Here is a 12,515-nt window from a genome sequence, read left to right as displayed (position 1 = left end):
TTTCAGCTAGACAAGGTATCCTCCTTAATTTCCCGTCCTAAATCACTGCTGTGTTCTTTTAAACAGTTACTGTGTTCCACCCCAGAGTGGGAGCATTTCAGTGGCTGGCAGAATGATTCCTCTGTATTGTTGGTAAAGTGTTTGGGGTTCCGTGGCATACACGGCACTAGAGAGAGGTGTCATTTTTTTTTTACTATCTCTCATAGGGATCGTTCAGTTGCAGATTGCGTGTTCTAACCCTCCTATGGACACTTGCTGTACATCATCTCCTCTCTCTGTTGACCCCTCATTTTGCCCCTCTACCCTGTTCTCCACACACCCTGTGCCCTACTCCACGTCCCATGCCTCCCTTCTGCCTTGTGCTACCTCCTCTCTCTCTCTCTCTCCTCCCAACCTTTCCCCTTATTCCTGTTTCCCTCACCCCCAGGCCAGGAGCCTTGTCTCATTGTCCCTGTTTTCTTTTAAGCCTGGCTGGCTGAACTTTCTGCCTCACCTGAGATCCAGCAGGGGGACATCAGGGGCCCTGGACCTTGGCGGAGCCTCCACCCAGATCACCTTTGTACCAGACCAAGAGCCAATTGAATCTCAAGAGAACTCACTGCACTTTCGTCTCTATGGCAAGAACTACAACGTGTATACACACAGCTTCCTGTGCTATGGGAAGGACCAGGCTCTGCGCCTGAAGCTGGCCAGTGACCTACAGGCAAGTGTGAGAGCTCCAGGGCCAGTTCCTGTGGGGCTGAGAGTTTCTGGACCCTTCTCACCTTTGGCATGTTGCTTTTTGCACACACCACTGTGGTTCAGCCCGGTGTGGCTGGAACCTGAGCCTCACAACAGTGGATTTCAGTGGGAAAGTCTCATTATTCCTGACTTACAGCCAGGAACAAAGGCCAGAGGTTTCAAACGTGGCCACCAATTTGGGGTGCCTCAGTTCTTGGGTACCCAGCTTGGAGATATCAGGGGTCTGGTTTTGGGGGTGCTGAGCACCCACAGCTCTGACTGAAGGCAGCAGGAGCTGTGGGTGCTCAGCACCTCTGGAAATCAGGCCCAAAGCATCTCAAATTCCCACTCATTTTGAGTGCCTGACTTTGGAAATATGGCTGCAAATGACTTGCCTGCAGCCACACAGGAGGCCTGTGATGGAGCACGACACAGAAAGCAGGACTCCTGAGCACAGAGGATGAGTTTGTGGTTGGCATGAGAATCCTGGTGTGTTATATCTGTCCCCAGTCCCAGGGAAGCTTTCTTAGGTCAGTACATCCTGTTGCTGTTTTCATGGTCCTGTTCTCTGGAACTGAGTGCCAATGGCCTGGTTTTTTTTACCTGCAGAGCACGCGGAATGGCAGCCTCCTGGATCCCTGCTTTCACCCAGGATATTTGAGGATTATGAATATAAGTGACCTCTACATGAACCCCTGTATAGCTAATGGTGAGCAGCAGCTTCCATTCACACAGCTTCACCTTCAGGGGAATGGGGATTACCAAAGGTGCCGAATGACCATCCAGAAGATCTTCAACACTAGCCATTGCCCTTACTCCAGCTGCTCCTTCAATGGGATTTTTCTGCCTCCATTACAAGGGGAGTTTGGGGTGAGTCTGGACGCCCAGCAGCGTGCTCTAACCCAGAGCAGACATGAAGAGACTGCTTAGGGTATGTTTCTGGGGGGCTGGAGGGAAGACTGTGAGGCACTTTGGGGGGGGGCGGCGGCGGCGCGGGCTCTTTATAGTGTGGACTGAGCCTGTAAATGCCACCAGAGAACTCATCCGACCTAGTTATAACAAATTTGGTTTGAGTTGTGTCCACACAGCAGACTTTTGTACATCACAGCCATATGTCCAAAAGTTTGTGTCCCCCGACCTCCCACACGGCCTGTGTTTGTGTCCGTGCATTCTGGAGAGAGAAAGTGCCCAGAGGTCAGATACCCAGAGTGGCACTGGTAGCTTGCGGGGCAGTGAACTCTGAGATGATCTACACAGCAAAATAACGCCACAAGACCTGGTGACAGGAGGCCAGCCTGGACCTCTGCCAGGGCCAATGCACTCTTAGCTGCCATGATCACTAACCAGTCTGAGCTGTGTTGTGCGTGGGACATAGACCCCTTCTGCCATGTCCCTTCTAACCTGACTCAGTTCTCTTTCTCTCCCACCCCCAGCTCTTCATCCCATTCCTATTCTCCTTAACTACTCAGTCCAGTCTCCACTTCTCAGACGTCTCATCCCCATCCCACTCTTCTTGCCCTCCAGAGTCCCAGTCTCCCCCCTCCACCATCAGTCCCTGTCTCTTTGCCCAGCCAATCCCAGTCCCCACGCCCCAGCTTCTCGTCCGATCTGTCTTTCCCACCACCCCACACAGTCTCCCAGTCTCAGTTGTCTTGCCCAACAATCCCGGCCTCCACACCCTCCCAGACAGTTCTCACTACCAGTTTCCTTGCCCAGGCAGTCGCATTCTCCACTCCCCTGCTCTCTACTAGTCTCCCTCCCTCCCCTGGTTCCCAGTCCTGGTCTCTCCCCAGCTCCCATTCCCAGTTTCTCTCTCTTTCCCCTCTCCAGTCCCAGTTCCCCAGGCTCCCTGTCACAATCTATGCCTTTCCCCTCCCACAAGTCTGGCTCTTGTCTTCTCTGCTTTTAAATCGTGGTTTCCTCCTCCATGCTGCCTGGGCACCATTAGGAGAGTAATTGAGAGCAGAGAAGAGACAGGCTTCTTGCTCTCAGTGCCCACCTTGGGCTGGCCCACAGCAGCCAGGAACTGTAATTGCAGGAAAAGTCTGGCTTCACCCCTGTAGCCCTGATTTGAACATACTCAGTTGTTCTGTGGGGATGGTGCATGCACAGTCTGACACATGGAGGAACTGTGAGGGGAGGAAACATGCTCAGTGTGCACAGAATCTTTGGAAATTTTAGCTGCTAATTGCTATTGCTTCTCAAGGAAACAGTTACCAGAGTTTTTTAACATCAGAAAACACTCTATTTTTCCCGAAATTAATTCTTAGAAACAGCTGAAACATTTTGCCTGAAACTTCAAAAAACAAAACAAACACCCTCCCCCGCAACACAGTAGCTTGAGGTAGAAACTCAGTGTGGGACTCTCAAGTTTGACAAAGTTATAAGCAACTGAAAAGAGGCTCTTATAATGGGAAATGTCATGCAAACATAACAATAGGCAGTGCTACCAACCTCACCTATAATAGGAGGCAGTGATCCTTTGCTCCACCCCCATGAGAGTGTGAATACTTGGCACCTATAATCCTGACCCAGCCAGCTGCAAAACCCTCTCCCCAGACACCCAGATGTGCAGCCCATGGGCATGTTCATGGAGCCCTATGCAAGCTGGAATGCGCCCGTGTGCTGGGATTTCTGTTTACACAAACACTTTGGATTCAAAGAGGGAGCCCCTTGCTCTGGAGTTTCATTGCTTGGATTTGGACTCTGCTTTCCATACTAAGGCTAAGCAGTTTTAAAATTTTCTCCCCTTCCAGGCATTTTCTGCTTTCTACTTTGTGATGAACTTTTTAAACCTGACGACAGAGAAGAACCCAGTCCCCCTGGACAAAGTGACAAGCACCGTGGAAAGATTCTGCTCCAGACCTTGGCACGAGGTAAGAGAGTGACCGGCTGCAGCAGCATGAGGCTCTTGCTCTGCGATAGCACCCAGGAGTCAGGGATGAGCCCTGGTGGTGATGGCTGTGTGTGGGAGCCAGGCAGCAGGTGTACTTCCCCCTCACAAACCGTTTCTAGGGAACGTCTAGACTTGCCATTGTGCGGAATCCTCCCTATGCCAATTTACAGCACACGTACCTTCTCCTGCACTCTGGCGCTGCTTGCTGTGGTGTCTGGAGGAGTCCTTTCCTGCTCCGCTTTTGGCTAAGTGACATCTCTACTGGTGAGAAGCTGTTAGGAGAGGCCCACACATACATAAATACTTCCCACCATTCATCCAGTGCTAGGGGAGAACTTCTGAAACATCTGGCGCTGCTAGAATCTAGATTAATGCTAACGATGGAGTGGGCAGATGCTACCAGCACCTGGAGAGAGGTCTGTGGTGCAAGCCAGGCCTGTGGTAACCATGTGGAGCAGTAAGCAAGTGACGTCTTTGTCTTGCTCCAGGTAAAGGCAGAATTTCCCAAGATAAAAGAGAAGTACCTGAGTGAATATTGTTTCTCCGGGACCTACATCCTCTCCCTCCTGGAGAATGGCTATGGATTCACTACAGAGAAATGGCAAAGCATCCAGTTCCTTGGAAAGGTAACTTCACATGTGCAGAGAGTTTCTAGATAGGGAGGGCTATGCATGTGACACCCACACCCTATATACCACCCCCTCTCTGTTGGGCTACAACACTTGTGACACCACCTCCACCCTGCCCCCTCCCACACACATAGACACCTTGCCCCATACCACCGCCCCTAGAAGAGACCTGACCCTCTGAGTCTCTCTTGTCCATACCAACCCACTCCCTGTACATTCCTTAGTCCTGATAGGTAATTCAGGTCTTGTCCTCTTTTCCAGATTGGCAGCAGTGACGCAGGCTGGACTCTGGGCTACATGCTGAACCTGACAAACATGATCCCTGCAGAGAAGCCCCCGACACGCCCTCTCTCCCATGCCAGTTATGTGGGGCTCATGGTGTTCTGCTCTCTCGTGTTGGTGGCTGTGCTCCTGCTTGGCTGGCTTACCTTCCACAAACCGAAGTGCCTGCAGAAGGGACTCATTTAGGGAGGGGCAAATCCCGCAGTGGAGGCTGTAATGGGCCTCTGCCACACCAGCTGTCATACAGAGTTCTGAGGTCACCTGCAGAGCCAGTCTTATCCAGCAGAGTCCCTCCTGCCTTTCACTGAAGCTACTGCCTGTACAAGGGCATTCAATCTTCTCCTCTGGCTCACACCTGCACTGATGGATGCTGGGATACCACAGGCTCCTCTTCTCTGTGGAGGTATATCTTGCTGGGGTCCCTTCTTGAATGGATCACATGAAGCCGCAGCTTTTCGGCTCCCTTTGCTGCTTGTTCTTTTTGGTCTTGCTTAGACAGAGACAGCAGTAATCCCTGAGGGAACTGCTGTGACTTGGAAGCACCAAGCTGGCTGTGGGGCTAATCTCAGGGTTACGCAGGAAGCTATTGCACTGTGCAGAGATCTATTTCCTTTCCTTGGGAGACGGTCCCCACAGCTGCTCAGAGCCTGTCTGAGCAGGGCATCTGCACCAGCACAAACCAAGCTTGCTGCCCTTGGCCGCCTTCAGCTCCTCAGGAGCATGCTGTGTCCTAGCTCTGCCTATCATGCAAAACCTTCTGGATCCCAGCTGCCCACTGCTTAGCTGGCCACACAGCTGGACACCAATATGGGACAAGCAGATGTGAGGGAGAAGGAACAGAAGATGTTGTGTCTGGAGGAGGCCAGCAGCCTTGGCTGAGCCCTGGCAACAGACCTGAAATACTAGGAGGCAAAATGTTCCTTCCACAGAAGATTGCTGTATATATGAAAGGAAACCTCTTCTCTCACCACCTTCCAGAATTTATCACTGGCCCATAGCAGGCCCCTGTCCAGATTGAGTCTGATGTAAGGGACCTGTCTATCTGGCCACACACATTCTTAGCCAGACACCACTGATCTCTCCAGGAATAACTCACATTGGGCAAGGATCATTTGCAAACAGCTGAGATTTATATTGTACCTGCAGGCAGGGTTCCCTGGACACTGGACCCTACAGCACACCTACAAGATTCCAGCGGGACCATCTCTCTGGCAATGCTAATCACACAGAAATCTAGGCTTCAGGGAAGGGTGTTTAGTAGATCATGTTCCTTTAAAAGACACATGGCAGCATTGTAAACTGAAACATGCAAATACTGATTAATTGATTCATGCTTTGTGTTTGCGACGTGCATGAAAATTAGTCACAATCTGAAAATTTTTTCCTTTCCCCCTGCTTAGACTTACCATCTCAACCTCAAGCCCCCACACCTTCCAGCCCCTCCCAAATGTAGACACCAGCCTATTTTCTAGCCTTTAGTATGGGATAGCAACTGATCAGATTTCAGCCTCCTGTGAGGTCATTCTTCCCACTTTTTGCTAAAGAACTGGAGTGGAAGCTGGGACTCAACTTCGATAACAAGCAGAAAACACTGTGAGGCGTCGTCATACATCAAAAGGAGCCAGTTGCAAATCTCCTCCCATGATAGTGATCCCACAGCTTTGCAGGCAAAAAGAAAAGGAGATTCCCCAAAGCCAGTGCTGTGGGGTAAAGGGTTGGCTAATAAAGGTCTCTACTTAGTCCCCAAGTAGAGCTGTGGAGGGGAATCAGATGGAGGGAGCTTTATCCTGATCGGCACAACCTCCTTTCAGCAGACAGAGATGTATAGAGTTTAAGGCCGGAATGGTCCACTCAGATCATCTAGTCTGGCCTCCTGCATAACACAGACCTGAGAATCTCACCCAGTAATTTCAGCATCAAACCCATAACTTCTGTTTGAGCTAGAGCATATTTTTTTAGAAAGGTATCCAGTCTTGCATCAACATTAAGTGATGGAGAACCCACCACAACCGTAGGTACATTGTACTAATGGTCAGTTACTCTCACTGTGCAAAATCTGCACCTTATTTCTAGTCTGAATTTGTCTAGCTTCAGCTTCCATCCACTGATCTCATTATGCCTCATTTACTGTCAGAAATCTCTTCCCCCTTGTAGGTACTTGTAGACCATCATAAAGTCACCTCTGAACCTTCTCTTGGATAAACTAAATAGAGCTACTCTAGACTCACTCTAAGGCAGCTTTTCTAGACCTCAGGGCGTTTTTGTCGCTCTTTATTGAATACTTTCCAATATCTGAACATCCTTTTTTTGAAGCATTGACATGCTGTATACAGAGGTAAGACCTCACCCCTACTCCTGCTTGTTATTACCCTCTTTATAAATCCAAGGATTACATTCACCCTCTTAGCTACAGCATCATGTTGGGTGCCCACATTCGGTTTATCTACCATGACCACTAAGGGTATGTTTACACAGCAAAAAAAACTCTCTGTGACAGTGAGTCTCAGAGCCCAGGTCAACTGACTTGGGCTCGAGGGCCTTGTGCTGTGGCGCTAAAAATAGCCATGTAGCCACTCTGACTCAGGCTTGAGACCAGGTTCTGCAACCTTCTCCCCTTGCCCTTTACATCCAGATATAACCTTGCATCTGGCCGTATCAAAAGGCCCAGCTTACCAGCCGATCCAGTTGGTCTGTATAACTGGCATGGCACCTTCATTATTTACCACACTACGTATTTTTCTGTCATCTACAAATACACTGAGACCCTGGAATGGTCCCAGGGCCAGAGTCTTCATTCTGAACTCAGCGCTGGAATGGGAGAATACAATGGAAAGTTTGCCCTGTAAATGAAGTACATGATCAGGGCTGCTCCAGCTGAGAATAGTGACTCTGACACATCCCATTTCCTTCCACCAAGTCTGCATTGTCTAGGGAACCTCCTTCTGCACGGAGCCATTTCCACTGGGCTAACAGCCCCTTCTTGCTGTCAGAATGGGATGGAGAGTCTGCCCCAGCCTGCAGTCTAGTCCTCTCCCTCTTCTCAGGTCAGCAGTAACACTTCACCTCTGAGTGGGCAGCCCTCAGTTCTGGTAAGTGACGGCTGTAAGTGAGTTTTGCCCGATGGCTAGGGAGTTGGAATTGCCAAATGTCAGGAAATTCTGAGTTGATGAGCTAGATTAATTGAAGCTGGTGTGGGGAGAGGGGTAATTGAATGCCCCATCCAAGACTGGCCCCTTCTGTCCTAGTAGGGAATCATGCCAAGGGAGATCGGACAGATGTCTTGGGGTCTCTGTTGGAGAACCAGTGTTGCCAGTTCTCATGATTTAATTGCGAGTCTCTCTTTTTTAAAACCCAGCTCTTGGAATTGTGATTAGGTGAGAAGCTCAGATTTCTTTTCTTTTCTTTCAAAAAAGCAAGTTTCTAGCCCTGATGGTTGTGGAGAAACGTTGCCTGAATGAACCCTAAAGGCTCAGAAGGCAAAGAAAAAGAACCCTAAATGTGTGGGGTTTTTTTTTTTAATTTTATTATTTGTTAAGCTCATCTCATGATTCCTGGGAGCCAGATCTAGGATATTTGAGGACTTGAGATGGTCACTACTGAGAGAGGCAATTTTCATCTGGCATCCCCATAGGAGCCAAGGCTGTATAGAGAATGCACTGAATCTGTATATTTCCCACCAGCCTACTTCTTTCCAGGCCATCACTTTCTATGCCGTGGGCTGGAGGTGGCCTGCAGTGCTCTCTGTACTGGCCATTTCCCCCTGCTCTGACCTTCAAGGACTTTCTGCTTAGGGAAATCTGCCCCAAACCACAGAGTCATAGGCTTTCAGGCCAAACTTCCTATATAGCACAGGTCAAAGAGGTTCACTAGTTAGCCCTGCATCCAGCTCAGGAACTGGAGCCTGATTAAAGTGTATCTTACAGAAAGGCCTCCGGTCTGGATCTGAAGACTCCAAGAGATGAAGAACCCACCCCTTCCTGTATAGTTTGTTCCAATGGTTAATCACCCTTTTAAAAACTGGTGCCTCATTTCTAACTGACGGGCTTCAGCATCTAGTTGTTAGTTCTTATTCTGCCTCTCTCCTTGAGGTGAAAGAGCTTGTTAGTCCCCAGTATTTTCTCCTTGTGAATTTACTTCTACACTGTAATCGTGTCACCTCTTGGCTCTTGCTCTTCTTTTGGGAAAATGAAACAGACTGAGCTCCTCAAGTCTCTCCCTGTAGGGTGTTTCCCCAGCTCTTGCGTGGGAGTCAGCAGAGAACCTGGGCTGAATTTAGCCCAGTGTATGCAAGGCCTCCCTAGCTTTGTGACTCCTGGCTCCAATTTTGAGCAACCTCTTTCCAGGCAGGCTTCCTGAGTTGGACTTTATAACTTTCCAGGCTGCAGCAGGGACCTGCAACACAATCAGACTCTGCTGCCTTCAGGCCGGATAAATTCCACCAGCTGATCACCTTCTACCCTTCACACAAAGGTCAGGCTTGAAACTTCACAGCAGTAGAAACTTCACAGCAGTAGAACAGAATGAGACTCATGCAGGGCTAAAGGCTGGGTAGGTGCCCAGCCTTCCAGCACCATCCTGTCCCCTAGCTACTGACTTAAAACAACCCCACTTACTCCCCACTCCCAAGTCCAACAACCTCCCAATGCAGCCACTGGCTGCAAATGCTTCCCTTGGCCTATCGTTAAAACCTAGTAGAACAGGCTGAGTTACTGGAGTCTCTTGTCTGGGGCAGATGACATGGCAGTGGGAACAGTACAGGATGGCAGATTCTGACTGCTTGGGCCTTCACTCCCATTCTGAAAACACTGATTTGTAATGCTGACACTACCCAGTGTTTCTTATGCCTTGCTCCCTGCACTGAGCACCAGATCGCACCCCAGACCCAGAATTCTGCTGGGGCAGCTGGCATGTGCGAGTGCTGCGGGGCAGGTGCCGGAGCCTTGAGGGGCTGCTGGGTGTGTGCCCCACAGGGCTTTGGGGCATGTGCTGAGGCCAGAAGGTCTGCGCCCTCCTCACGGCGGTCACACACTTTCCTTGACACCAGTCTGAATCCCTAGCTCTCCTGCCCAGCCCTGCTGCACCAGATTTTTCATTTTACACACATATAAATTTTAGTATCCTTCTTAAAATCAAGACTTGTTGATCGACACCCGTGGAGTTTCCTCACTCTTTTCCAGAGGGTGGGAAAATGGCCATAATGAGGAAGAGGAGAGTCATTTTATTTTTGGAATGAGATGGAAAAGTGCCAGGAAGGATTTTTCTGCATTGCATGTTTTCTAGGGTCTTTCCTAGTCCAGTTTTAAACATCCCAGTGGTGGGGTTCCCACCGCATCTCCTGGCAGACAGTTCTCCAGCTGGATCCATCTGCCTCCCAGTGAGTGGTGGGGCTCCTGTCCCATCCCCTCAACAACCCAGCTTGAGGTGTCTCACCATCAGGAAGATTCTCCTGAGCTTCAAATTAAATTTTCTGTTGTTCAGTTTGATCCAATTCTTCATAATCATGTCCCCTTCGATTGTATCCTAAATCAGCCCTCTCCACCTGTAATGTTTATGCATGGCCACTATTTGTAGATATGTCAGCGTCCCCCTGCCCCACCACCTCAAAAAATTGTCACTTAGCCAAGTCAAATATATTTAGCTCTTTTAATCTTTCTCTACTGAATCTTTCCCTCCAGCCCCAGCTCATTTTTGTGGTTCTTCCCTGAAAATTCCTCCAGTTTTGCCAATATCTCTCTGGTAACAAGATGCTCAGAATTGCAAATAATCTTCCAGGTGGAGTCTTCCAGGCTGTGTATAGAGAGACCATCCTCTTCCTGTCCTGTGACCTGAGGCCTTTGCTTGTGAAACCTGGATCATGTTGGCTTTTTTGTTTCTCTTGCTGCACTCTCATATTGCAGATTCCTACCCTCACTCGTCACTATCATTGCCTCCCAGTTTTTCCCTCTCTGAATTTCTAGGGTTTGGATAAATGTTGCCAGCTGTAGTAGCTGCATTGTTTCCAAAGTAAGTCTCATTTTCTTTCCTGTCCCTGTTTCTAACACCTAGAGCTCTTTGTGTTGTTTCACTGTCCTCACTGGTGTTTGCAACTCATTTGGTATCTGCTGTAAACTTAATTAACTTGTTTGCCCTATTTGCAGGTGTTAACAAAGACCAGTACCACCTGCTACTCACCTTCCCCCAATTTACTGCTTCTGGTTCGTTTCCCCTGTAAACTTACTGTGAGTTCTTTCTGTGTCCCATTATTTCCTTAGGGCCAGAAGGGAGATTTACCAAACCACCAGTGCCCAGAGCAATCTTGGCATGTTTTCCACCATTAGGGCCCCAGGCTCCTTCCTCTTACAGCATCAGTCACAGGCCACCTGTGAATAGCAGAGCTGTGAGGGTATGGTGGAGGGAGGGGCTCGTGCCCAGGTGTTACAGTATCTCATTAAGCCCACGATACAGTGCTCCAATGGCTGAGTAACACCATCCTACACAAGAAATCTGCCACCCCCTCTGAGTGCACCTTCCCTGCCAAAAGCCAGTGCAGCCCACTAGTGCTCAGAGGTTACACCAGTTTCCTCCTTTCACTCTCTTCAGCCCTGGGGCACCTACCATCTGTACCTACAGAATTCCTCAAAGCCCTTTCCAAGTGTTATGCCTTTTGCTTTTTTCCTGCAAGCATTAACAGAGGCTGGTGCCTGCTGCACCATTTCTTATCTGATGTATTTAGCACCTGTACAAAACACAACTGGAGAGAGTTCCTGCTCCTGAGAGTGTATCACCTCCAGAGACAGAAGATGAGACTCGGGGGGCAAGGAGTTAAATTGGGGGTAGAAGAAGGGGGTTAATATATTGTTAAATGTATATTTATTCCTTTTCCTTGTATATCTGTGCCTCCCCAAAATGAGTCATTGTGAGTTTTAAGGATTTGCTCTTTCCATAGAATGGGGCCTTAAATGAGGCATGGGGTGGGGGCCTGGTGCCTTGGACTGGGAACCTGGGGGTGGGGGCTGGCATGGGAGAAAGCACCAAGACAGGGGCAGACAAAGGATACACTGGCCTAGTGCAGTGAAGTGGGTGAGGGTAGGGTGTGATGTGGAACAAGATCTAGAGGCTGGTGCAGAACAGTGCTCAGCAGGGTCAGGAAGTTTATTTTGAGTGGAGGGATTCAGTGAGCAGGGGATGTGGCAGGACTGACCCAGCCAAACGAATTTCTAATGGCGGCTGTGGGTAGGAGGATACTCTCGCCTCTCGATGCTACAGGCTGCGCATAGACCTGTCTGTCCCTGATTTGCCTATTAGCCTCCAATACTTGCTTTAGTAGTAATAAACAGCCTTTCCTCAGAATCGTGCTGCCCTTACCTGGAAAATCCTTGCAGAATGATGGAGGAAATGGAGCCCAGAAGGGTGCCGCATGGACCCCCTTCTCCAGGGTGTGGGGAATGGGTGCTGCACAGCACCCATTCCCCAAGGGGTGGGGGGACAGGTGGTTTATGGAGTGGAGGGGCGTGGGGAATAGGTTACGTGAGGGATCCTTTCTTAAGGAGTGCCCCGATGGTGCTCAAGTTTCCTTGTGTTGTCTGCTCCTGACCAATACAGGCATTTTGCTCTGGGACATGGGGAGCAGGGAGGGTCAGCAGCTCCTCAGGGGCAGAAGTTATAAACCTGGGACTGAAACAGCGCTTAGCTCTGAACTGCCCCACTCTGCACCGTGAGCAGGGGCTGGGGGAGCAGGCGTCTCCACTGGGATTGATGGGCACAGCATCTCACGTCACGATGGGGAGGGCGGGGCATGGAGCCCCGCTCCTGGCTGGCAGATTCTTCTTGGCCTCCAATACTCTGGCTTTGGTGGGTTGGTTTGTCTGAGCCAGTGTTTTGGCTGCTCTGGTTACTAAGGAGGTGGCACAGGCGGTGGCTGGAGTTTGGGGAATGCTGGCTCTGGGCTCAGCTCTAGCCCCCATTTGCTGGCCGGTGTTTCCTCCCCATGAAATAGGGTACAGTGATAC

The 12,515-nt window shown here is 49.8% G+C and overlaps 1 protein-coding gene across 6 annotated transcripts in view; it reads left to right on the top strand.

Moving 5' to 3' along the window:
- The window catches only part of ENTPD1 (ectonucleoside triphosphate diphosphohydrolase 1), a 108,500-nt gene extending 96,644 nt beyond the window's left edge, over positions 1-11,856 (top strand). For all 6 annotated transcript variants that reach the window (XM_073354695.1, XM_073354694.1, XM_073354699.1 and 3 more), the window contains 5 exons: positions 467-697; positions 1,324-1,590; positions 3,477-3,596; positions 4,105-4,242; positions 4,507-11,856. In XM_073354695.1, the coding sequence (XP_073210796.1) occupies positions 467-697; positions 1,324-1,590; positions 3,477-3,596; positions 4,105-4,242; positions 4,507-4,713 (963 nt within the window). In that variant the 3' untranslated portion in view covers positions 4,714-11,856. The remainder of the gene's footprint in view (positions 1-466; positions 698-1,323; positions 1,591-3,476; positions 3,597-4,104; positions 4,243-4,506) is intronic.
- The last annotated feature ends 659 nt before the right edge of the window (positions 11,857-12,515 follow it).

The sequence above is a fragment of the Lepidochelys kempii genome, chromosome 7 (assembly GCF_965140265.1).
Source record: "Lepidochelys kempii isolate rLepKem1 chromosome 7, rLepKem1.hap2, whole genome shotgun sequence".
NCBI lineage: Eukaryota > Metazoa > Chordata > Testudines > Cheloniidae > Lepidochelys > Lepidochelys kempii.
This window is presented reverse-complemented; position numbering and strand designations above follow the sequence as displayed.